At 36.7% G+C, this 27,159-nt stretch overlaps 1 protein-coding gene across 2 annotated transcripts in view; it reads left to right on the plus strand.

The window, feature by feature from the left end:
• MORC1 (MORC family CW-type zinc finger 1) overlaps positions 1-27,159 on the plus strand; it is a 133,021-nt gene that overhangs the window by 26,439 nt on the left and 79,423 nt on the right. For both annotated transcript variants that reach the window (XM_054700621.1, XM_037525593.2), the window contains exons 9-13: positions 12,563-12,688; positions 19,382-19,461; positions 20,123-20,196; positions 22,330-22,394; positions 25,158-25,301. In XM_054700621.1, the coding sequence (XP_054556596.1) occupies positions 12,563-12,688; positions 19,382-19,461; positions 20,123-20,196; positions 22,330-22,394; positions 25,158-25,301 (489 nt within the window). The remainder of the gene's footprint in view (positions 1-12,562; positions 12,689-19,381; positions 19,462-20,122; positions 20,197-22,329; positions 22,395-25,157; positions 25,302-27,159) is intronic.

Raw genomic sequence — 27,159 nt, forward strand, 5'->3', positions numbered from 1 at the left:
CTGGTATGAGTATCAATATGGTGTCAGGATGAGGCAGCAATACCTCCTCTTGGGGGTAGTGAAGTCACCTTTGTTTTCTCCTTTAAGAAGTCAGGAGGTTCTGACATTAACATCTAATTCCTCTTAACTAAGGGTTGAAAAAAAAAAAAACTTCTAGTCTAAGATGGATCTTATTGTGACTTTTCTTCCATTTATGATTTGATATTTCAACTTCTAAATAAGTTCAATGTACATAATCTTAGTTTAGAGAATGAAGCTTTGGAGTATAGCAGTTTCTTTACCATTTATTTTTTTGTGTGTTTATTGTATCCCTTAAAGCCACTACTGGGTGCCATCTTTTTTTTTTTTCCAAGATGACAATTACCTCATGAAAATTTCTTTTTTTTTTAAAGATTTATTTCATTTATTTATTTATTTATTTATTTATTTATTTATTTATTTATTTATTTATTTATACAAGCACTGGGTACAGCCAGAAGCACGGGAGGGTGAGAGAATTCACCAGAGCCAGAGTGGGGAGCAGAACAGGCAGACTGACGAAGTACACTGCTGAGGGGAGCAGCGGGCAGCAGGAGAGGTCTGCGCACCATGTGGGACCCTCCGCTGGTGGCTGGGGAGCAGCCGGGGATCGAACTGGCACTGCAGAGGCTGCAGGCAGCTTCGCAACCCAGCGCTCTACCGCTGTGCCACCGGGGAGGCCCGCCTCATGAAAATTTCATCATGAATTATGTTCAAACACATAGTGATTCTACATCTGTCCAAAACAAGTTTCAAGCCTTGGTTTGCATCTTTGGTCTTAGATGGTGTGGTCCTGCTGATTCTATAATTTAATTTTGTACATAGGGATAAGAAAACTCAGGCTTTCAAATGTGATTTTATTTGGTCTTAGAGAAGAGATTTTCTGATATTATTAACTTTCTTGCTTTTTTATTGTAAAATCAAAAGTGAAACAATTATTTTAAAAATTTCAAGGAAAAGAATTTACATATCACGTTGATTACTCTTATTATTCCACCCTATTATTTTTTAAGCGCAATTTCTCATTTTTCTTTTTTCATTAATGATTTGTTATGTAGTCTTGATTGAATCTCATTTCACAATGATTTCTTTATAAGTAGCTTTATCACTTTAATATTGAATTGATTTTTCATAATTTACATAATTATTCCTGGCTTGGGATAGTAGCTTTGGTCTCAATGATTATTTATGGATAACATTATAATAAGCATATTTATGCAAATGGATTTTTTTCATTCTTTTAAGTTATTTTCTTAAATTCCCAGGAAGAGAACTACTGAGCAGTTCAACTACTGAACTTTCATGTAGTCCTTGTGAATATTGACATCATGTTTAAACTTAGCAATCAAAATCCTTTATCATTCTGCTTTGAGTTGAGGTTCCAATGTAGTTATCAGACCTTGATGGGGTCTTTTTTTCAAGATGATACTTACCTTGTGAAAATTTCACTAAGAATTGTGTTCATGGGCCTCCCCTGGTGGCGCAGTGGTTGAGCGCTGGGCTGCGAAGCTGCCCGCAGCCTCTGCAGCGCCGGTTTGATCCCTGGTCACTGGCGAGGGTCCCACATAGCGCTCAGACCTCGCCTGCCGCCTGCTGCTCCCCTCAGCAGTGTGCTTCAGTCCTTCTGCCTGTTCTGCTCCCCGCTCTGGCTCTGGTGAATTCTCTTACCCTCCTGTGCTTCTGACTGTACCCAGTGCTTGTATAAATAAATAAATCTTTAAAAAAAAAAAAGAATTGTGTTCATGCATATAGGCAGTGGTGGCATGTGCTCTGGCAATACCAGTCTAAAGGCAACCTGTTTTCACTTAAGTTTAAAAATATGTATGGATAGATATTAGTCATTTGAGAATTTTGGAATGCAGATGAGGCAGAAGTTTTCATTTAACATGCAATATATTTAATCAGAATCTGTGCATGTGGTATGTGAAGAGTGCCAGGGAATCAGGTATAGGAGCCAGGGTTGTATCACAGGGGAAGAGTCACGTTGAGTTCTATGTCACGTTAAATTTAGACAAGTTTCCTGGAAGGGAAGAAGACAACATGAAAAAGAACATTGTAAAAATCAAAAGAAAAGAGTTTGGAAAAGAGGCAGAAAAGGATTGAGAATATTGAGAAAATGAAAGCAAACTAATAATGGAAAACAAGATGTTTCTTCAACATTAGCTTAGATGATTTTTATTAACTGATGTTCTGTACCAAGTCTCACATGTTAAACCTTTGTAAATCTTTCCTCCCCCAAGTTGCATTTTTTTTTTTCCTTTGAGGTAGTCCATTTGTGCAAAACAAATCTTTGAGTTAATTAATTCTCTCCTTATTTGGTGTCTGTCGGTAACCTTCATCCACAATCGTACAGGTGACTAAAATCTAGTCACTTCAGAGGTCCTGTGTTGTGCCAGTGCAGTAGAACTAAGCAAATGGAAGATAACAGGTTGGTGGAACATTTTTCAAATGAACCCGTGCCCATTATTACCTCATGTGTGGGTGGTGTAAGTTGGCATCTGCAAAATCTACAGGGTTGTAATTCTACTTTAGTGTGGCTTACCCAGAGAGTTTATGTAGAGAACAGGTATGACATTATAATTCTGTAATTCATTTTTAATTTCATTCCTAGAACATAGAATTCTCTCTATGAAGATACCAGTATGCAATTACAGTTTTATCATTTAGATTTTGAAATTTCATGTAAGATGTGCCAATGAATCATGGATTCATGCATTAGGTTTCTTTACTCTCTTTACTCAGTCTTCCTTGTCTGCTGGCCCAGCTCTGGCCCTGTCCAGAGCATTAATCTTTGGGGAAGACAGTAGAGTGGGTATGAGGGGAGGGGCTTCAAGCAGTACAAACACATTACTTTACTGAAAATTATTTAAACCCTCATAAATACACAAATGTAGCTTGAATTTTTAAGCAGATCTAGATTCTTCAGTATTTGTAAGTTTAAATTTGATTTCACTCACACTTTTCTCAACTTTTTCTTTTGAAATAATTTAAATTTCAATGATAGGTAGTCTATTTTATAGATTGAGGGATGATTGACATTTATATTTTGGTTCTTATTTCTGTCTTCTTTTATACATTTGAGTGACTTTATGCAGAATAGTGTGTCATTGTAATTAAGTATAATGGTAGTTAGACTGAGTTCAATTTATAGTTTTACAAGTTGTGTTATTGGGAAAGTAGTTAACTTCACAGGGCCTCAACTTACCCATGTGATAATAGTATTATATCACAAGGTTGTTGTGAAGATTAAGTGATATATAACATGAAAAGTGCTTTGAACGCTACCTCGCATTTAGTTCAACTCAATAAATGTTAACTGTTCTTCATATAGAAATTCTACATTTCTTGTCAAGTTATTCCTTGGTATTTTGTGATTCTTGTTAGCATTCATATGTATTTCTTTTTCTCCATTGCATTTTCCAATTACTTGGTAGTGTCTACATAGAAAAGCCATTGTCTCTTGCCTGTTGATTTTATATCTCACTATTTACTGAATTCTTTAATTCTTGGATTCTGTTGGGAGAGATGGCATTTTAGTGATCAGTTACTTGTAGTCTCTGACCTCATGTTATATATAAAATGAAACTTTAATATCATCTACTTAGTATGAATGTTAATAAGTTCTTGGTGAGTTTTTGTTCCCTCCATTCTGCTTTTCCCTACAGTACTTCTTTCTAACCTTTGCCATAATGCTCTGAAAACAATTGAATATCTGGTCCATAGCAAGGAACAAATGAATTACTTCAGGTAAATGAAATTGAATGCCAGTATCTAGGTAATTTTCTGAAGTTATTGTAGATACTTTCATTGGAAGATACTGGCATTGTTCAGTAGTGGTTCCACTGTCCTTTATCCCTAAAGATCATTGTGGGTATTTGATAGGGTGAAAGAGACATTTTAGAAAAATTTTTAATTAAAGATTTATTTACTTATGCATATAAGAACTGGGGTATAGGCCAGAGGTGTGGTGGGTGAGAGGATTCACCAGAAACGGAGTGGGGAACAGAGCAGGCAGACTGACTGAAATATACTGCTGAGGGGAGCAGCGATCAAGTCAGGAGAGGTTGCTGAGCCATGTGAGTAGCTCCCTGTTTGGTGATCGAACTGGTGCTGCATTGGCTGCAAATAGCTTTATAGGTTGTATCCTAACCCCTTGCGCCACCAGGGAGGCCCCTTAGAAAATTTGTAAGTGCTTCTGCAACTTTGGAAATTTCTTTCAATTAGCAAACTGTGAAGACTTGATGACCCCAGTCACATTTTTCATAATTCCCTTTTTGGGATCAGGAACATGTGTCCATTTCACCTGATATACTGTATATAGGATTTCCTTGTGTCCCTGTTGCATTCAGTAACATTATCTTTTTAACATTATGAATTTTATACGTACTCACCTTCTTGAGAAAATAGAAGCACAGACTCCTAGGGAAAAAAAGGCCCATGACGGAGTTGGCTTTCATTAGAGAACCCTGCAAATCCTTGGCATCTCTCATGGCTCAGGATCTCAGGTGACTAGAGGAACCCATCCAAAAGAAAAGCCCAGAGATTAATAATATAACATAGAGCAACAGTTGAAATTGTGTGCTAAATAATATTTTGAAGGTCGGTGCCACATTGAAAGTGTGTTTTTAAATTGACTGCCTTTGGGCACCATCCCATAATATCTCTAGTTTATGTCTTAGCCAAGCTGCCTGGGAACACATTAAAAGTTACACTTTCAAATTGCTGTAATGTGCTGCTTGCCATATTGTGGTTATGACAAAAACACTTTCCATACTTTGTGTGGCTTTTAACTTTTCAATTACCTCTTTGGGTGGACATTTCTCTTAAGTATAATCCACCCTATGATTAAATTTGGTTAGCCTCTTCATAGTTCAGAATTTAAACAAGTTAACAATCTTTATGCACTTCTTTATATTGACAATAATATCGGCCTTGTTAATTTCAACTTAAAGAGAGATTCAGGGATTTTATAGGGCCTTTAGTTATAAATTTAGAAAATAATTTTGGTTATTTTCCTGTAAAAATAATGGCACTTTTGAGATATTGCAGAAGGGATCTAATTTAGCCTAGTACCTGGAGTTTAGGGTCATTTTCTTAACAGATGACCCTATAAGGGTAGCTCAGTGGTTGGTCTTCATAGGGGTCCCTTGTTTGTATGCCCTTTATGGCTAAATGTAGAGGGTGTCCTTGGTCCAAATGCCTGTGAGATATTGTCCTGCTCTCCTCTTTTAGGCAATTTTCTTTACATACCACACTGTTCAGTAGGTCCACCAGTTCTTAAAACTCTCAAGTTTTAAAGAAATCACCTGGGTAAATATTTAAAATATTCACATTCTCAATCTCCAGCCACAAAGAATCTGAATCATTGGGTAAAGGAGATATGATCTTGGCCAGGGGATCCTTTTATCTGGCCCTTCCCTTACCCTTAATATAGTTTAGTGACCATAACAACCAACCCTCCCATGATAAGCACTAAATGGAACAACACTTAAAACAGCAGCAGAATAACATGATAGATGGGAAAGGAAAGAGGTCGCACTGTGGCCATAGCCATAGCTGAATGCTGAACATGACTCTTTAGGAGTAGCCATGCAGGGGACAAAGGCCTAGATTGCTCCATCTCTTCTAGTGCTATTCCACTGACTAGTAAGCCAGTTTCTGCCTTAAATACTTCCTTCTTTCCCCATGTCTGTCATGTGACTTTGTGAGTGCCTAGTGTTTTGTGCGTAGGGTGTATGTTTGTGTTAGAGGTTTCTATCTCGCCCTGTTTTTAGTTTATTATAGCCAGTTAAATAGAAAGAGAGAGAGGGAAGTATAGATAAAGATAGATACATGGACACTTCTAGCAGTTTCAGACAGAACAGAGACATTTCAGAGGGAACAAGAGAATGTATCACTTGAAAATATGTGAAGCAGTTCCCGATGGCTAGAGTGTCACAGTATTTTTCTTTAGGATCTTATGAAGTTACTCTGCATACTGAGAGTATACTTGTATCAACTTCTCAAGTGAACATCTTTATAAAGGCTGATAGTGTCATCATTTAAAATGATCAGTCATTCAAAAGGTAAGGAATCCCCTTTGCTTATTCTAAATTAAGCCAAGTCCTGAATAATTTTTTATTAACAAGTTTATATAACAATATGTATTTTTAATTTTTGAAACAATTTATTGATTACATATAAATAGTGTATACTGGTCCAAAAAGTAGAACATTTATTTAAAATTATGCATTTTATATTTTTCATATGAAATAATAGGTATCGAAAGCTTTATGTACTACATATAGTAATATAAATTAGTTTGGTTTATCTGTAGCTTTGGCTGCAACAACTTATTGTGCTGTTTTTCCAGTTTTATTGAGAAATAATTTGCATATATCACTTTGTAAGTTTAATGTGGACAGCATAAAAGTTTGATTTATATCTATTGTGAAATTATTATTCAGCCTAACATCCATCTTCTCCAATAGATACAAAAAAAGGGAGATGAGAAAAGGAAAAAATTCTTCTCATGTGAATTCTCAGGATTTACTATATATCATGTAGTAGCATTAGCTATAGTCGTCATATTGTACATTTATCCCTAGTAATGAAAGTTTCTTTTTGACTGTCTTCCCCCATCTCCTCCTTCTTTACCCTCTGCCTCTGGTAACCACCCTCAAGTCTGATCTCTTTCTGTAAGCTTTTTTAAAATTTTAGAGTCTACATAAAAGTGAAATAATATGTATTTGTCTTTCTCTGTCTAACTTATTTAGCACAATTCCTTTATCTATTGATATTGTCCCAAATAGTAGGATTTTTCATTTTTTATGGTTGACTATTCCATTGTGTACACATTAGAATATATACATCCTGTGCATGTATAAAAATATACATGCATATATAAATGGATAAAAAAGCTTTGCATATATATATATGCAAAAAAAGCTTTATATATTTTGATGCAAACATTTATGTTTTTGTTTCTTTGGATATATTCCCAGAAATAGAATTGCTGGATCATATGGTACTGTTTTGTAGAAAAAAATTTTGAAGGCCCTATAGTGGATGTATCCATTTACAGCCCTACCAATGGTGTACCAGGGTTCCATTAACAGATATTTATTACTGAGGATACTAATCTGATGGAATTTACAGACTGATGGAGAAGTAATTAAATACACAGGCAGTGGCACTGCTAAGTGGCAAATGTTGTTTTGGGGAGGTGAAAGGAAGGAGACTACCACAGTAGAGTGATTTGCCCCATAATGGGCGCTGAGGAAGGCTCCGAGAGGAAGTGAGATCCCAAGTTGTATCCTGAAGGGAGAAGAGAAACTAACCAAAAATTGAATATGCAAAGACACGGGAATGAAAAAGCATGATCCTGTATCCAGGATCCAAAATGACTTGACAGAAGCTCGCTAGCTAGAGACCAGGTTGAAATGTTATGTGGGGCCAGATCATGAAGGCTCTTCTCAATCATATAAAGAAGTTTGAAAGTTAAGTTGGGTGACCCATTTTATATAGACTTTATATTTAGCTTTCTTTGTCTTCTGTCAATTGTAGACATCACAACAACCTAAGATGTATTGTTTTTCTTTTTGTCACAAGTAAACAAGAGCTTTCAAAAGGAGGCATGTGTGTAAGAAAAGCGTTAACCTAGAAGGCTTGCTTGCAAGCTTGGTCTTGGTCTGACTTTTGGAAACTGTGGGAACTTTTCCGGGCTCACTGTGTCTGAGCTATGTAAATAGTATCATGTATGTTAAAAACCTGCTTTCTATGTCTGGAATTTTGATACATGCTAGGCAGAGGATGTTTATATGACTAGCTCCCAGTAAAAATTAAATAGATAGATAAATAACCTCTAGTGTTGAATCTCTACTGGGTTTCCCTAGGCAGAAACATATACACACATTCCTGAATTTTCATAGATGGGGTAAGTGTGCTCTGTGTAACCCTCTTGAGAGGGAGAGAAAGCAGCACATGGATTCCTCAAGATTCCATCTGTCTTTCCTCCTAAGATCCACTATATGTCCTAACTACATCACTGTGAGAAATCTTAGCTGTGAGTGCAATTATATGCCGAGTCCCATAAGACCTTCTAGCAAATCTCCTAACATATGGGAGGTCTTCAGGATCTCCAATATACATACTATGAATATTTATCTATAAATATTTGTAGAATAACTAAAAAAAATCAACCCATCAAGAAGTTCAAGTATTAATGTCCTTATTCTGTGTTTGTACAATGATTTTTTTGTAACCTAGGCTTGTTTAACCCAGTTTGTTCTCTCACTGTATTTCTCAAATTCTTAAACTTGGCTCTGAATTCCTTTTGACTTTTACCTTCAAATGACAGAGATGTGTTAGAGCTACTAGCCCTAAGGCAGTTTTAAATCATGAGATCCAAAAAGAATTTGAATAATGGTAGAAGTCCTTGGAATGTTTATCATGTCCCAAGGTGACTTTTTTTTTCTTTTATCAGGTGAGGACTTATTTGATTGTACAGTTTCTAGTAAACTGAAAGTATACCACATTATTGTATCACTATACCCTGATGCAAAATTTCTTTTATCACATTAAAAATGCATTCATATTTATAACCACCACAGACTAGATTTTTTTAATATAATGTATGTTAGAAAAATTCTACTCAAGGCTTACTTTAAAGGATTTCTTTTTAAACAATTAAAAACAATTCCTATCACCCAAAGCAGTGATAGTGAAGGCAAAGATAAACAGCTGGGACTACATCAAATTAAAGAGCTTCTGCACAGCAAAAGAGACAATAACAAAAACAAAGAGAAACCCCACCAACTGGGAGAACATTTTTGCACACAACACTAATGATAAAGGATTGATCACAAAAATCTGCAAAGAGCTGATGAGACTCAACAACAGCAAAGAAAATAATCCAGTCAAAAAATGGGCAGAAGAGCTAAAAAGAAACTTCTCCAAAGAGGAAATGCAAATGGCCAACAGGCATATGAAAAAATGTTCAACATCACTTGTAATCAGGGAAATGCAAATCAAAACTACCATGAGATACCATCTTACACCAGTGAGAATGGCACATATTAAAAAAACTAGCAACAACAAATGTTGGCGAGGGTGTGGAGAAAAAGGAACTCTTCTGCACTGTTGGTGGGAGTGCAAACTGGTCCAACCACTATGGAGAGCTGTGTGGAGATTTCTGGACCTACTAAACATAGAGCTTCCATATGACCCAGCAATTCCACTCCTAGGTATTTACCCAAAGGACACAGAAACATCAATTCCAAAGAGCACCTGCACCCCTATGTTTATAGCAGCACTATTTACAATAGCTAAGCTTTGGAAACAGCCCAAATGCCCAAAAATAGATGACTGGATCAAGAAGATGTGGTACATATATACCATGGAATATTACTCAGCATTCAAAAAAGATAAACACATGCAATTTGCAGCAACATGGATGGCGCTGGAAGGGATCATGCTCAGCGAAATAAGCCAGAAAGAAAAAGAAAAATACCGGATGGTCTCACTCATAGCAGGAATCTAGAAAACTTAAATAAGGGACCAGGAAAATGCATAACTATAAGAAAGTGAAAATCAGAATCAACAAAAATCTATGAACCAGAGACACTTTTGGGGGGTGGGTGGAGGGAGGGGAGGGATTGGGGTCAAAATGGGGGGGTTGAAATTGTATGGGGAATATAAAAATAAAATTTATTATAAAAAAAATTCAATATTAAAAATATTAGAAAAGAAAGAAGGATGCATAAGCAAACAATGACAGGAAGTAGCTATTACAAAAGGAGCAATGAGGACAATGTAGTAACATAAGAAATGTCTGTAACTTGAAAAAAAGGAGGTTGAAAAAATGTTTATAGAATATAATTACAACCAAGAAAAACCTGTGTGCAGAGAAAGCATTACAAGTTATAAGTAACTCCAAATAATAAAAGTGGTAATGTTGGCATGTAAAAAAAAAAATAAAACCAATTCCTGATTTTTAAATGAGCTTCAGATCTTCCCTGAGGAAGCTGTAACCAGCCAGGAAATCCTTGGATTTCTTAGGTGCTTGCTTCATCTTCACTTTTATAAATTCCTTGGAGTTCTGGCCTTTCTTACTAACTGGCAGTGGGGTATCTCTTTTGGACAGTTCCCCTTAGACAGGCTTTGTATTGCCTTTCTATCATCTTTGGCTTACTCTGGGCTAAGGTGGAATTGTAAAAATGATGGCTTTCCTGCTTCCTGCTTGTAGCCTTTCATAATAGCCTTTGTTGTGATCCAGCTGATAAAAAGCACTCGTTCTGAAGCATGGCTGGGCTTAGTTTTGATCATTATTTCTTGTCTAATTGGAAATTTAGTTATAAATGGACTTCATTATAGATGGTTCTTGGACTTGTTAGTATTCAGCAACACAGCCGTGTCCCAAGAATGAGCCATTTTGCTAGAGCAATCTTCATAAACCATTTTCATTGTTTCATTGCTTTCCCATTTTTTATTTTTCTCTTTTCCCCTCTCATCATGTTGGCTAACTCTTCCCCTCAGAGGGACGTAAGTATTTATATTAAAACTTATTGCTCTTGCAAGATGTTTTGTATTTCTTGTTCATAACTTGAAAAGCAAATGAAATCTCTTTACTGTATTTCTCCGTTTATAGTACATTACAGAACTGTGGACCTTACTATGTGTGTCTAGATTCTTAGCAGGAAGATGGCTTTCTTTGATGCAGTTTAATTCTGATGGTCCAGTGGCTTGAATGAAATGTACATTTTCTATTGCTGATGTGAGTCTACTTAGAATAGGCTTGATACCAACCAAAGTTCATTTCTAATTAAAGTGTAGGTCATTTGGAAGCTAGACTACTAACCCACATCATGCACAAAAACCACCTCAAAATGGAATAAAGAACTGAATAAAGACATGAGACCTGAAACCACAAAATATATAGAAGAAAAAATAGGCAAAACACTCCATGACATACACCTCAGTAACATCTTTAAAGGCACATCACCAATAGCCAAAGATAGTGAAGGAAAAGAGAAACATCTGGGACTACATCAAATTCAAGAGATTCTGTATAGCAAAAGAGACATTAACTAAAACAAAGAGACACCCTACTGATAAGGAGAAAAATTTTCACACAATACTAATGATAAGGGGACTAAGCACAGAGATCTACAAAAAGCTGACAAAACTCAACAAAAACAAAGTAAACAAGCCAGTCAAAAAATGAACAGAAGAGCTAAAAAGACATTGCTCCGAAGAGGAAATGCAAATGGCTAACAGGCATATGAAAAAATGTTCAAAATCACTTGTAATAAGGGAAATGCAAATCAAAACCACAATTAGATACCATCTTACACTAGTGAGAATGACTTGTATCAAAAAAATTAGCAACCACAAATGTTGGCGAGGATGTAGAGAAAAAGGAACTCTCCTACATGGCTAGTGGGAATGCAAACTGGTCCAACCTCTATGGAAAGCTATGTGGAGATTCCTCAAACTGCTAACAATGGAGCTTCCATGTGATCCAGCGATTCCACTCCCAGGTATCTACCCAAAGGATACAAAAACATTAATTCAAAATGATACCTTCACCCATGTTTATTGCAGCACTGTTTACAATAGGTAAGCTGTGGAAACAACCCAAATGCCCCAGAATAGATGACTGGATCAAGAAAATATGGTACATGGGCCTCCCTGGTGGAGCAAGGGGTTAAGCACTGCACTATGAAGCAATCCACAGCCTCTGCAGCACGAGTTCTATCCCCGGCCAGCCAGGGAGAAACCCATATGGCAAGGCAGACCTCTCCTTTCTCGCCTGCTGCTACCCTCAGCAGTATATTTTGGTCGGTCTGCCTGTTCTGTTCCCCACCCTGTCTCTGGTAGATCCTCTCAACCCCTGCATCTCTGGCCTGTACCCCAGCTCTTGTATGCATAAATAAACAAATCTTTAAAAAAAAGGTGTGGTATATATACTCAATGGAATATTACTCAACAATCAAAAAAGATAAACTCATGCCATTTGCAGAAACATGGATGGAACTGGAAAGGATCATGCTTAATGAAATAAGCAAGAAAGAAAAAGAAAAATATTGGATGGTTTCACTTATAGGAGGAATGTAGAGGATCCAAATAAGGGATCAGGGAAAAAAGAGTAATTATAATAAAGTATAAATCAAAATCAGCAGGTAACTGTAAACCAGAGGCATTCTACTGGAGGGGAGAGGGGAGTAGGATCAAAACAGGGGTGGAAAGAGCACAAGGGATTATGGTGATGGTACATGGGTGAATTGGTGGTGGGAATCTCATGGGGACTATACCCGAGACAAGAAAGCATATATTGTGCAAAAATGAAGAATGATATAAAAACATATAAAATAGTAAAAAATAAAGTATAGGTCATTCATGTAGGACCTTGTATTTAGAGGACCTGCTTTATGAAATGTGTTGTAAGTTTTACTGGTGTTTATGTCACTAAGATTTAAAAGAAAAGTTCTTGAAGCTGCATGTAGCACCATATCCTGCATTATTACATCATCTACAGTGTGAACTTGGATTTTTTCTTTTCTAGTTTTCCAGAGAGGTGGTCTTTTAGAGCCTACACATCTGTTCTGTATTTTGAGCCCTGGATGAGAATATTCATTCAGGCCAAAAGAGTTCAGACAAAGCACCTGTGTTACTCCCTCTACAGCCCCAGGTAACTCACCTTACTTCAACTTTATAAATAAAAACAGTTTTTATTTCTAAAACCAATGTGCTTCTCTCCCCCAAAATTATCAGTCACATGTAACAAATATTTGACCACAAATAGCAACACATTGCAATAAACACTAAGTTAGCCACCCCAATTAGGAGTTTGTTAATGAATCTTAGGTACTTTGATTATGATAGATTCCCCTGAAAGATCTTAATTCACTTATATCTCATGTTAATGCAAAATATATGAATATGAAGTCACACTCATGTACGTGTGTGCATATTTTATATATTGAACAAACATTCATAAATACCTGGTTTATTTTTACTTACCTTTTATATGTTTTGCATAATTAAACAACTTATTTGCATATTATAAATCTTACCCAATTATGCATGCAATCAGAACAGTCATTTTTTAATGTGTGTGTATGATATCTAAGTGGTCACTTATTCACTATGTATCAAAATCTTCTGAGTCTGAGGTTGGGTTAGGTCCAAAGCATTAAAAAATGGTAAGAACAGTTCTAGTTTGAGTTGCCTAATATCTCATGGGAGATTTAATGCTATACTCTGTGTGTGTATATTTACATGTCATTTGTACTCTGTCTACTTGTGTGTATTTGTATACACACAGAGACAGATACACACATATGCCTTTTTACATGCATTACTTTGTTTGATTTTTGCAGTGACCCTATGGGTTATGTTTTATTGTTACCATTTAGAGATAAGGAAATGTCACAACTATGCAAGAACTCAAATCTTCTGGCTCCAAATTCTTTACCAGTTCAAATTCCATGCACCTTTCCCTATTCCACACTGCCTATCTTAGGCTTCCATTGGCCATGTCTTACTTTTATGAAAGAAGCAGTTGCTGTCCTGGAGTCTAATTAACTAATGGATTAATTCTTACCAATATTAATTAAATATCAATTAAATTATTATGTGTCTTGATCACATGCCAGTGGATTTCTCAAAAGCTTTACTTTAGAGATCATATTTGGAAAAATAAAGTATACCAAGCCTTGATTTTCTCTATAAATCTGTCTATTCATTCCCTAATAAAAAAAATGATGCTTCCTTTTAATCAGTCTCTTTCTTCTGGGAAGTACCAGGGATCTTCTGGAGCAATCATTGTAGCTGATTTTTTCAAATTAAATTATTCCTCTTAATGAGTTTGGTTACAAAAGTGGTTTAAGCACATAGAAAAATGTAGTGTAGTCTTTATTTTCTGAGGTAATTATAATAAATTGCATTTTGTCTTTCTAAATTACTTACATTGATTAATGACTTTCCCATTCTAGTGTATTTTTTATTTCACCTTTCCAAGTGATATTCTTATGTATATATTACCAGGAAGTAGGTATACTGTAAATATATGTTTTGTTCCTTAACAACTATTTAAGGAGGCTTGAATCCTCCCCAGATTTCATTATATGGCTCTCAATTTATTAAATTTTATATTTGATATCTGCTGTGTGGACAGATTTATTTTTTCATCTCCCTCTCTTTCCATTCACCCTATGTACTTGCATATCATTTCCCGCATCGATTCTCTGGTAGCAAAAGTTGTGTATAAGAATTATGTGGTGGACCTCCCTGGTAGAGCGGCAGTTGAGTGCTGGGCTGCAAAGCTGCCCGCAGCCTCTGCAGCACCGGTTCAATCCCCAGCCGCCAGCGAGGGTCCCACATGGCCCACAGACCTCTCCTGCTGTGCCCGCTCTTCCCCTCAACAGTGTATTTCATCAGTCTGCCTGTTCTGCTCCCCGCTCTAGCTCTGGTGAATTCTCTCACCCTCTCGCGCTTCCGACTGTACCCAGTGCTTGTATAAATTAATTAATTAATTAATTAAAAAAAAAGAATTATGTGGCATTCCCATCATGTTATCTCAGCCCTACTACGGTAAGTCCTTTCCTGAAGAGCACAATAGCTCTAATGGTTGTAGCAACACAGTAAGTGCTGGGAATGACCCTATTCGACAAATATTTTTTTTTTTTAATTTGTATTTTTCTTATTGTTTTTTTTTTTTAATTAATAAATTTTATTTTTATATTCCCCATACAATTGCAATCCCCCCATTCTGACCCCAATCAAATATTGAGGCATTAAAAGGGTATTAAATACTCTGTGATTTGTACTCTATCCACTTGGCTACCCAAGCTCCAAAAAACTTGTAGAAATTCTCTTAAGTATTATTTATAAGAATTTATAAGAATGTATAACTATGCTTCAGGTCAGTTGTTTTTCTATATTTTTATAGCAAATTAAAAAAAGGTCATTTGATCATGTGGGTGGACATATGCTTTATCTGTTTTACCCATTTTCTAACAAATTCAGAAGAGGACTAGAGAGTAATTTTTGCTATCATATTATTTCTTTCCTTCCTTTTATCAGTAACTTTGAATTAAAAAACCAAACATGAATACTTATTGAAATCATAGTTGACCCTGAACTTGTAGGAATATCTTTTATCAGGCAGAACAGAAAAATATGTGAAAAAGTTAAGTCTAAAAGTTAAGTATAATGTACTTCAAGGACAGTCCTGCATTTTGATTAAAAAGATGTATTGTAGACTTGACAGTGGTAGATGAAAAAATTGTTTTCATTAACTAAAGCTTAGTATAATTGATAGTGTGACAGTTGCTATAAATATTTGTGGAGCTTAGTGGGCAGAATAAGATGGTGTTGGTACCAGTAAACCATATGCTACTCACACCATGTCAGGATGCTAATATTCAGATGGGGATACCTTAGGAGGGAGACAGACTTGCTAGCTCATAGAAATTAGCTGTATGGTAGGGGGTCTTTGATGGAATTGATGATCACTCCAGGAGAAGATTTAGGAGCAAGGTGAAAAATTTCAGAGGCTGTATCTTGGATAGAAGTAGAAGATAGATAATAGAGTTAATACAACCTGAGAGTGTTATGTTATTTTTGCAAGAAAGTGACCTACTGATTACCTTTCTCTATTGGTGTTTGGTCTAAGGATATTCAGAGAAGTCAAGTTGCAAGAAGCATCCCAGCTGCTGTCACCTTCAACTCAGTGTTTCTATGACTGGCATGTTCTGAAGAATTAAAACAACAAACAGCCCAGTGTTGTTCAGGACATACATCAGCTCTATTGCTCTGTCTTTGCTGGGTATACCCAGTACTTGTGGCTCTGAGAGCAGATTTTCCACCATCAAATTCATGAGTGTGTCTGAGATTAATGAAGTTCATGCTTTTTAGCAGTGGAAGGCACTCCCACACAAGACGAGGACAGATTTGTTCCTGGAAGAGTCTAGACTATATAAGGGATTATTACTTTGGGAATAATTTCAGCTAGGTGATTTTTAAGGTCTCATTTAATGCAAAAATTTAATGTCTATAATTTTCGGGTCTTAAATATTGTTTATATACTACAAAGTAGTATATGGCTATACTACTTGATCATAAGAAACATATATTACTGTTTTTTTTTTTACTTTGAATTCTTTTTTTTTTTTTTTTTAAATAGAGGCATGCTTTTTTTATTTATTTGTTTGCTGGTTTGTTTGTTTTGTTTATACATGCACTGGGTACAGTCAGAAGCGCGGGAGGGTGAGAGAATTCACCAGAGCCAGAGCGGGGAGCAGAACAGGCAGAAGGACTGAAGTACACTGCTGAGGGGAGCAGCGGGCGGCAGGAGAGGTCTGCACGCCATGTGGGACCCTCCTTCGGTGGCCTGGGAGCAGCCGGGGATCGAACCAGCGCCGCAGAGGCCGCGCGCAGTTTCGCAACCCAGCGCTCAACCGCTGCGCCACCGGGGAGGCCCTGCTTTGAATTCTTTAACTTTAGTAGAGAAATAACTCATACAGGGATTGGATTGCTGCAGATCAGTACTAAAGAAGGACATAAAATGGTCATTTTGGAAAGCTGTTTGAGGGAGACAGAGCCAAAGTGCCTCTTGGGTGATCCCCATTTTTCATTAACTCTGTTTTATCAGAGACCCGTAGCAATGAGAGGAGCACAAATTACATGAAATTGGAGCAGCATGATCTTATCGGAGCAGCATGATCCTTTTAAAGTTATTCAGGGACTTGAGTTTTTGGTATTCTGTGTTGATACTATTCTGATACTGTTTTGGAGAGTCTTTTCATCTTAAGGGATGTGCCCTGCTCCCTCACATCCCACCACCTAGATAGACTAATAACTAATAATACTTTAGAAACAATACGGAGGTAGAAGCAGAAGCATAGATTTGTAGATAGAGACAAAGCAAATGCAAAATTTGGGAGATGGGTATAGAAAAGATTTTATCCTGAAGAATTAGAGGCCCAGTCCAAGAGGGACTGCAGTTCTTTCAGTTGCGAGGACTGAGAAACAGAGTTTGATGGATTCTTTCCATGTCCTCCAGAGCTTGTATTATCCTGACTCAAAAGGTCCACTAGTGGGGAAAAACAGATTGTATGGCCAATGAAGCTACTGATTTGGGATAGAGATTTGGCTGAAAATTAATTCCATTAAGAAAATCAGCAAAATCATTACACTCAGTTTACTAACATGTATGTATCTCTTGGTTAGCTTGCTTTGTTTGCTACGAACAATTGTAAAATTCATGTTGTAAACCAGTATGAAGATCATCTGGGATGGGCAGATGATCTGGGACCAGGTTATCTCAATGATGCGGAAAAGGAAGAGAGCATACTTTTTGTTTTTTTGTTGTTAAAATTAAGCACCTAATGCAAAAGTGGCACTTTTGTGCTACCTTTACTCTTCAACACTACGAACACATAGTGGATAAGAATGCTTGAATAGTATAATTAGATCATCTTTGAGAGCTTACCATACTGTTCAAAAATTTGTCCTTGATTTCACTTTGATTTTCTAAAAAGATTTTAAAAGAATATTTTAAATTAATTATTTGATTATAAAAACCAATGATAATTCTGGTATAATGGAATTACAGTGATCAATAAGTTTCTACTTGAAGACTTAGGTTTTGCTGCTCTGTAAATGTATATCTAGGTTATGTCCTAACTCGATAATGTTCATTGTAGGAGAAAATCTAGGAGACGAACAGAATTGTTTCAACTTACATTTTATACATATTCCTTTTTGGTGGTTAACTGTTTAACCTTATCTGAAAATGAACATTAAACCCTGTAGATACCATTGTTACCATCATCATTTGCAGATATGGAAATGGAATTAGAGAAAATGAGGTCATTTGCCCAGTCCTCCACTGTTAGTCTCCACCACTTTGAAGGGCACACTTAGGCCTTTAACTGAGGCAGATGGGCTCAGGCAGTCCAACTGATACCCTGAAGTCGTCTGTCTTGAGTATATCTGTATTGCTTCTGTTAAGATAATGGAAGAGAGTCTTAAACAAACTATAAACAGATAGCAGTTAACAAACATTTCAGTTTTGTGTGACCTGTGTGTATAGTGCAGAATATGCATTACTGTTTACACTGCTTGAAAGTCACAAATACAAAGGCCATTCTCCATCAGGCTGTCATTGAAAAGTCATTGCTATTAGCATAGATTTCAGAGGTCAGCAATCCATTTGTGTTAAGGGCCTGATATTCGAGCACATTCAGTCTCTTTGACATACTTATTTTTCCTTTTATTTATTTCCTAATAAATCCTTTAAAATTTAAAAAATCTTTCTTAAGTCCCAGGCTACACCAAAACAGGCCATTGCCCAGTTTGACCCATGGGTTGTGTTTACCTATTCCTGGGAGAGACTAATCTAGTTATATAGGTGTAGGCTCTCCCCTTTGCCTGAGCAAATGCCTCTTTTTATGTGTCTTGAGACAATTTGACAACTTCCTGAGCGTTGAAGATAGGAGAGAATGGTGAATTCCTGTGTCTGTGGGGATTTGAGGTAAAAGTTTTAGAATGAAATATACAGAGCCTTAAGCCTCCTCAAACTGGTAATGTGCTGGGGTTTTCTTTTCCGTGACGATTTAAACCAACACTTAAAATTTTGGGTTCCAGGAATTATCTAGAACAAATACACATGCTTACAACTGCATTCAGAAAAACTCTTACACAAAGATTTTCTCATCTATATTTTCCTCTTGTTGAGGTTGTGTGTCACTATGAGGTTTTATATGTGTGTGTGTGTGTACATATTAGCATAGATTTCATTAAATACCTACACACACTCCACATTCACCCTTTTCCCTTTTTTCTAGAATGTTCTAGAACATCTTTGCTCTCACTCAAGTAATGAACCTTTTAAACAGGCTTCTTGAGGAATAAAGTAGAAAATGTACTTTAGTAGTTTAGAATGATTTATCAGCAATTGTTTCTGAGCATTTCAGTTAGAGATAATTGTTTGGGGACTGGGAGAAGCAGTTAATCTAGTGTCGATGATCTGGATAAGAGGGCTATTTATGTTAAGCAGATACTTTGATAATGGAACAGTTGCATTGAAATTTTTCTTTTTAACAAAATTATCCTATTTTATATGTATAAGTGAACATTTGTGTGGGCAGAAATTTTTCTTATCTCTCTCCTGAAATTCCTCACAAAAACTAAATTTCCAGGTATTAAAAATATTTCTTCTTAGGTATAAAGTTTGCTGAATTACCAGCTAGATGGAACTTACTCAATGATTCTTTCTGAGTAATTATGTATCTCTGGTGCATGTAGTCTACCTAAAGAAAATTCTTGTGTTTTGAGAACCTGACCTATTATGTTATGCTTTATGTTTTCTTTTCAGAAAGTATCTTTATGTCACATCTTCTTTCAAAGGAGCATTTAAAAATGAAGTTAAAAAGGCAGAAGAAGCAGTAAAGATTGGTATGTAATTGCCTATGGCCTACATCATTACTATTCATTTATTCAGGAAAATTAATTGAGTACTTATTCTGAGATATATCCAGCTCTCGGCATTATAGGAATGGCTATAAATAAACAAATGTCCTTTCTACTTTTAAGAAGCTTCATAACATATTCTTCCATCTCTGACTTTAATTATGATGTTATTTATTATATATCATTAAGAACACTTGAAACTAGATTGATCTATGTTAGAAATCTTGGTGGTTATGACATTGACTTAGAATATTTTAGAGACTAGTCTTGCATCTACTTTAAGATTGTTGTTCTCATCCACTCCTCTCAAAGCAAGGACAAAACCATCTTTTCCTAGTGATCCAGGACTGAGAATTAAGTGTATTCATATTTCCTAAGTTTGGAGAGTTTTTGGCTAGCCATATATTCACTCTTTACTCTGGAAATTGTGTGTATATATTTATGCCCTGTAAATAGTCATGGCCAATATAGCTACCTAGGCCTGGAATGCAGGTCTAGGAACTATGCAGGGAATATGGGATTTATTGTGATTATGATCTGTAAGTCATTCTCACTGGTCATGTCTTTATATACATAGAATGAATATTCACTTTAAAATGCTTGAAAGAATCTCATTGTATTACAATTATCTTGCTCCTACTTCTAGCTGAATTTGTATTGAAAGAAACACAAATCAAAGTAAACCAGCCAGACAGAACTTCTTTATCTTCTTCTCCCAAGGTATGACATATAAAAGAGTCTTCTTAAATAGCAAATGGTCTCATTTGTTTCTTCCTATATGTGGTGGTTCTTATTACTTCCTTTTAAAAACAGACATCCTTGGAAGACTAAGTTGATTTTAGTGCAGGTAAGTTAGATGAGTGCAGAGAATGGAGAGGAAACTCAGTAAGTTGGGCAAAGCTAAGATCGAAAGCAAAGATAAAATAGAACATGGGGTGAAATAGAAACAGTGGGGAAGTGCATCACAATTCATTTCTTTAAAATGAAAAGTATTATGAGAAAAGGAGAAAATAATGAAAAGCTGGCAGACTAAACTAGTCTATCAAGTCTCCTTGAAAGTATCTTTTCAAATTACAGCTCCCTATGGACTCAAATAAATGGGGAGCACAAGGAGAACACTAATAAGTAATCCTTCTTTCTAGTGCTAGGAGTTATGTACTATAATTAGGAATATTAATAACAATGCTTCCAGCTTACAAAGCTCTTTTCTTATGGTAGCTCCACATAGTTCATAAACATTCCTCGTAATCCTTGTTCTATGCCCATAAGTAAGATAGGTCATAAAGAACTATTATTATTAATTATAATGTGTGTCTACTAAGAAAAAGAGAATATTGCTATGTACATGCATTAAAAGTTTGCTGACTTTTTCGAAAAATATGGTACAAAGCTTTCTACCGTGGTGGATGCTTCAGCAACATTTATTTGTTGTATGCGAAAGAATAAATAGGTATATGGAGAAAAAATTTTTCATTACATAGTTCCTTCATCTTCTATAGATTTAACATATGAATCATATCTGTGATTTGCCGTTAAATGTTCAAAGACCAAGACTACTTCTGGTAAAGAACTCTCATATCTAACAGTCATAAATAGGGAATGAAGCCAAAGAGTAGCACAGGCTAATGCCCCTGAGCTATCCATGGCTTTCCTAATTTTTTTTTACATTTTTCTTTCCTTTTTTTTTTTTAAAGTTAAAGGTAGAGCTGTCTTATTATTATTGATTACATGTAGTTTTTTTTATATTTTGTTTCCTTAGTTTTATGTATTTGAGAGACAAGAGAAAAAGACTTTTTCTAATGGGTCAGGACCTTGCTTTCTTCTTAACTTTGCCCATTGGCTCTCACTGTCCTTGCTCTGTGCTCTGAGTTCTTTGGCTGGAAGGGTGAGGAAGTCTATGACCAGCTTGCTTTGTTGCTGTGATGCATGTGAGTTTCTTTAAGGCAGGGTAGAGAGCAAACAGAATGACCTCAGCTTCTGACCTCTTAAATTCCTCTAGGCAGTTGAATGGTTGAATTTGAAGTGAAATACTTACCAGCCATTTTGCCACTTTCTTTTGCTTAAATATCCATGAAAATAGTATTTAATCAGTGGTATACCGTATCAAATAAGATTCCCATCTCACACATTCAGTGGAGGAAATGCTTTGAATTTTTTCTTATTTTTAAATAATGCACATATATATATATTTTTGATCTGGTTAGTTGATCATACTAGGAATGGAGAGATGGGGTAGAGAATGAACCAATATATCAAATTAAAATTGAAGATAAAAAAGACAGCACTGATATGGAGACTCTCTCAAAGGGAGAAAGCCAAAGGATCAGGACATATTAGAAAGGAAAATTTCAGGGAGTGTAAGTTAGGGGTATCCGAAACTTGACATAAAGGAGACATTTTCTTTGGCTGCTGACAAAGGTTTTTAATTACTTTTTTTTCTCCTGAATGAAGCTTAATGATTGTGTGAATCAGTATTTTTTGTGCTTACAGACAAAAACCAGTATAAGTACAGTGAATGACTTTCCCAAGCTTTCACATGTTTGCGTGAAATCCATTGTTATCATTACAGGGAGGGAGCATTGCCTCTTTTTCTAAAAGGCCAAGTGGATATCAGAATATTTGCAAAAATGGATGGTGGCCTAGAATTTAGTTTATCTTCTTAGCTACATATTTGGAACATGGAACTTATTTACAGATATTTATTGAGTATCTGCTGTGATAGAAATATACAGGCAGTGTGATCTATCACTGTTATCCTTGTGAAACATTTAGATAATAAGATAATAAATATATGCTCCAGTTTTGTTAATTTAATGTCATTATGTTCTCTCCCAACTAAACATGTTTCTCTAGGATATATTACAGAAAGCTTTGGAAGATGTAGAAGCAAAACGTAAGCTTCTCAGAGAAAAGCAGAGGTAAGACCTAAGATAATCTGTTTGCTAGAATCCTCTGCCATATGTTCAAACAGCTTCTGATTTCTGAGAAGGCAGATTTGGTGGTAACTGACAATTTCTCTTTCTTAGCTGTTGACATCTTTTATTATGCACAGTATGGTCAAAATCCCCCAACCAACATAACCAGTGTTAAATATTCATAAAATATATATTGCATGTTTAAAACCTCTGAATAAAGAGTAATAAATTAGTTCAGAGTCTGATTGATCTTGATGGTGTGAACTCCCCACAGAATCAGCTGGCAACATCATTTTCCTTATGTCCTTTGCCATTTAAACTCTGAGGTCTGGTTATAATTTCTTTTCTCTTATAATACTGCTTACAATTTAAAATAGAAAATGTTTCAAGAAAATGTACCTTTTTTATGTAGTTAAAATAAAAACAGCAAGCTTATATCATATTACCATTATTTACATTTGTAAGGTTGACTGCTCTACAACACAGGTGTAAAACAAGTTAAACTGAAAATCATCACTGCTTCCTGTGTAAGATCAGGCTTTGAAAACTGCCATGACTTTAGAAGCAAATTTTTAGGGAAGTATTACTAGTTTGGGCATTATTTATTGTGAGCCATGAAGTACTATCTAACTAACATTTTCCACAACATTTATTTTTTTAAAAGATTTATTTTATTTATTTATTCATATAAGAACTGGGGTATAGGCCAGAGGTGCGTGGAACAAGAGGATTCACCAGAGGGCCTCCCCGGTGGCGCAGCGGTTGAGCGCTGGGTTGCGAGGCTGCCCGCGGCCTCTGCGGTGCCGGTTCGATCCCCGGCTGCTCCCCGGCCACTGGAGGAGGGTCCCACATGGCGCGCAGACCTCTCCTGCCTCCCGCTGCTCCCCTCAGCAGTGTACTTCGGTCCTTCTGCCTGCTCTGCTCCCCGCTCTGGCTCTGGTGAATTCTCTCGCCCTCCCGCGCTTCTGACTGTACCCAGTGCATGTATAAACAAGCAAACAAACAAACAAATAAATAAATAAAAACATGCCTCTATAAAAAAAAAAGAGGATTCACCAGAGACATAATGGGGAGCGGAACAGGCAGATCTAGTGAAAGACACTGCTGAGGGGAGCAGCCAGCGACATAAGAGAGGTCTGCTATGCCATGTGGGTCAGCTCCCTGGCCGGGAATCGAACTCATGTTGCAGTGGCTGTCAATAGCTTGGTAGCGCTGAGACATTAACTCCTGTACCACCAGGGAGGCCCTTTCCACAAAATTTAAATTTGAAATGTTGCACATCAAAATACTCAATTGAAGTCTTAATTGAAAATGTCTTTTTAAAGTTTTTCAAAAAGAAAAAGTTGACTGATGCTTGCTTGAAATATGAACAACTTGTGTTTTAATAATAATGCCAGCTGGTATGAACTTGTTTTTATAGCAAAATGATCAAAAAAATTATTTTTATACCATTAGTATCCATTTAATATCACAGATTATGTCATGTCCTGTCACATCCTGTTTTGGTTCCCTTATAAGTTAATGATGTTTGTTGCTCAAAAGTTGTGATTAAATGATTGAGTAGATGTTTTTGAATTTAATCTATATATATTTCATCTATAGACACATGAATTTAATCAATATATGCTAACTCATGTCAGTAACTTACTCAGAAAGTCTAATGTACTCTTTATATCCTCAGAGAAGAACTGATGGAACTGTATCATTGTCTTTTAATGATAGATATAATTAAATAATTTAATAATGCCAGTTATAAAAGCACATGATCACGAGTTTGATAAGAAAAAGTTGTTTTGTGGAATGAGGGGAACTATAAGGTGTGTGGCAAGGGAGAGCTATATTTGGCCCAGTCTTGCTCAGGTAAGGAAAATAACATTGGCTAAGCAGCTAATCATTTCCAGGATTATATTTAACATTGTCTCTTTTAGTCCTCATGGCATCCTGAATGGCCAAGTAGCAATTATTCTCATGACTTGTCCACAGTCACATGGCTATTAGTACAAGGATAATCTTGCCCTTGAAGTCAGGTCTAGTTTTACTGGTTCTTGTATCCAGCAACTTTTTAAAACTGCAAGCAACCATCTGTTGTTATGATTTTTTAATCATATTTACTGTTTAGGTTTTTATTTTTATACTTTTGATAGAAAAGTCACACAAAATATAGTAATAGCAGCATAGAGTCTGGCATTTTCTACTTCTTCAAATTTTATTTTTTATTTATTTATTTTTTTTTAAATAGAGGCTTTTTTTTATTTTATTTATTTGTTTGTTTTTTGTTTATACAAGCACTGGGTACAGTCAGAAATGTGGGAGGGTGAGAGAATTCACCAGAGCCAGAGCAGGGAGCAGAGCAGGCAGAAGGACCGAAGTACACTGCTGAGGGGAGCAGCAGGCGGCAGGAGAGGTCTGCGCGCCATGTGGGACCCTCCTCCGGTGGCTGGGGAGCAGCCGGGGATCGAACGGGCGCCGCAGAGGCCACGGGCAGCCTCGCAACCCAGCGCTCAACCGCTGCACCACCGGGGAGGCCCTTCAAATTTTAATTGTTTTTGAATCAAGGAATGCTTCTGTTTGACTGGCACAGTTACTGGTCATTATGTTTACACAAAATACTTAGCTATATGGAAATACTGAGTGTGCCCTCTCAGTGTTCCAACCTACCTGGATAGTTTATATATACTTCCTTTGCTGATTACTTTTGGAGTTTAATTAATAGCAGTTTTATTTAATGGGAACTTTTTTTTTTAACTTTTCCAAATATATCACCAGAGAACTTAAAAAAGCAAGGACAATCTCCCTGTTCTTTGGAGTGAACATAGAAAACCGAAGCCACGCTGGCATGTTCATTTACAGTAATAATCGCTTGATCAAAATGCATGAGAAGGTGGGGCCACAGTTGAAACTGAAGTCCTTGTAAGTATGTTCTTGTTTTCAGAGACACAGGCAGGAAGACGGAGGTTGCAATAAGATTGTGTTTGTGGAGTTAGATGAGTGATTAATCATAATGAGAGCAGGTGTCAGATCCTCCTTTCAACCTTCCCATCAATGTGCTGGCATTAATCTGCCTAATTTGTAATATCAGTGGAGCTGCATGCCTGCTCTAAGGAGAAAGAAGGCACAGTTTAGGGAATTTTTTCAATGCATTTCCTGAGCACTTTGATATTTTCCATTCCTTGCACCATCTATTCAGGTTAACCTTTTAATATTTTACCAATTTTAAAATAATGAAACCATATTAAAGAAATTTTAGAAAAGAAAAAGCCATAGTCTTGTCAAGCAGCCCTGTTAGCATATAGAAGTTCTTGCCAGTTACCCATATGACTGTATACTATTAAACTCTTTCCAGCCAATTGGGATTCCAGATTAATACAGTCTGGTGCTTTCCCCCTGGTCTGAAATGCCATCTACTGCTTTCCTGAATTAGGTAGAGTCCTGGAGAGGGACCATAGAGAAGTCCAGTCAGACAGGATAACCACGACCAGTAGATCAACTCAGGGCCACATTTCTTGCTTCTTCACGATTAAGGAATTATCCAGTCATTCATTTGTTCATTCAGCAAGTACTTTATTACTGTATCATATGCCCAGCGCTGTATTGGCTCTGTAGATAAGGCAGTGAAGAACTCTACTGCTCTTTGAAAGGGCCAGGTACATACATGTGTATGTCTTGAAGCAGTAAGAATGAGCTTTTAAAGCATTAATTTTTTTTTTTTTTTGCTTGAAACCAGTCCTTAGGCTAGGACTGGTATGCATAGCCCTTCAGTGACCTGACCTGTTCCTGGTTCTGTGTCACCCCCACCCTCTCACTGTTGCCCTTATACCAGCAGGTTTCCCACTCCTCAGACACTCTAAGCCTTTCCCTGTCTTAGGCTTTGGCAATTGCCATTACCTATGCTTTGACCCCTCTGTGCTGAGATCTTATCACTGAGGTCTCAGCATGTCACTAAGGCATCTGAAGTCCCCTCCATAGGAAGGTCTTCCTGGACTTAGTAAAATTAGCCCCTGGCATCAGCCTCCACTTCACATATTACAGCACCTGCTTTATTTTCTTCATTCGGTTTCTCACCATTTGAAATCCCCCCTGATGCCTGTCACCTTTCAAAAGAAGGTAGACTTTGTCTCTCATGTTCATTATTACTCTGTTCCTAATTGCTGCAACAGGGCCACTTGTAAGCTTCAATGAGTGAATGAATGAATATGTATTAGAGGCAAGCATCAGATATATGTATTCCAGAAGGTTGGTAGACCAAACCGGGGGATATTATGTCAGACTTCCTGGGGGAAATGATGTCCAATTTAGAGTCATAGAATGACTAGTGTAGATAGAAAAGGCTTGAAGAAGAAAGCGGTGAAAAAGGTGCTAGGCTGGGACTATCAGAGGGGAAGGCTTGATTTGTGTGCCATACCAAGAGAAGCTGTGGCCCTTAAAATGATAGATTTTGTCATGATCTTTCCCAAGGCAGGTTATGTCAATAAGCAGAATATTTCAGCTGTGGACATCATGAGATGCCAAAGAATGTGTGAGAAGATTGAGTTTATCTACCAGGCTAGTAAACTAATGTGTTTATGGGTTAATCCAGCCCTTATGTTCCTTAATAGAATTCACTGAGCATCCCACTGATCTCTGCAAAGATGAGGAGAGATCCTTAGAAGTTTGGGTGAAGAAGGGAACTGTCCAGTCAGTATCATTAAGAGGATCATGTCAGTTATTTACAGGTGTCAATAGTAGTGTTAATGCTAAAAGGCCTCCTCTCCCACCCATTCTGACTCCC

This window comes from Talpa occidentalis, unplaced genomic scaffold (assembly GCF_014898055.3).
Source record: "Talpa occidentalis isolate TD23 unplaced genomic scaffold, MPIMG_talOcc4v2.1 talOcc4.4, whole genome shotgun sequence".
Classification (NCBI taxonomy): Eukaryota; Metazoa; Chordata; class Mammalia; order Eulipotyphla; family Talpidae; genus Talpa; species Talpa occidentalis.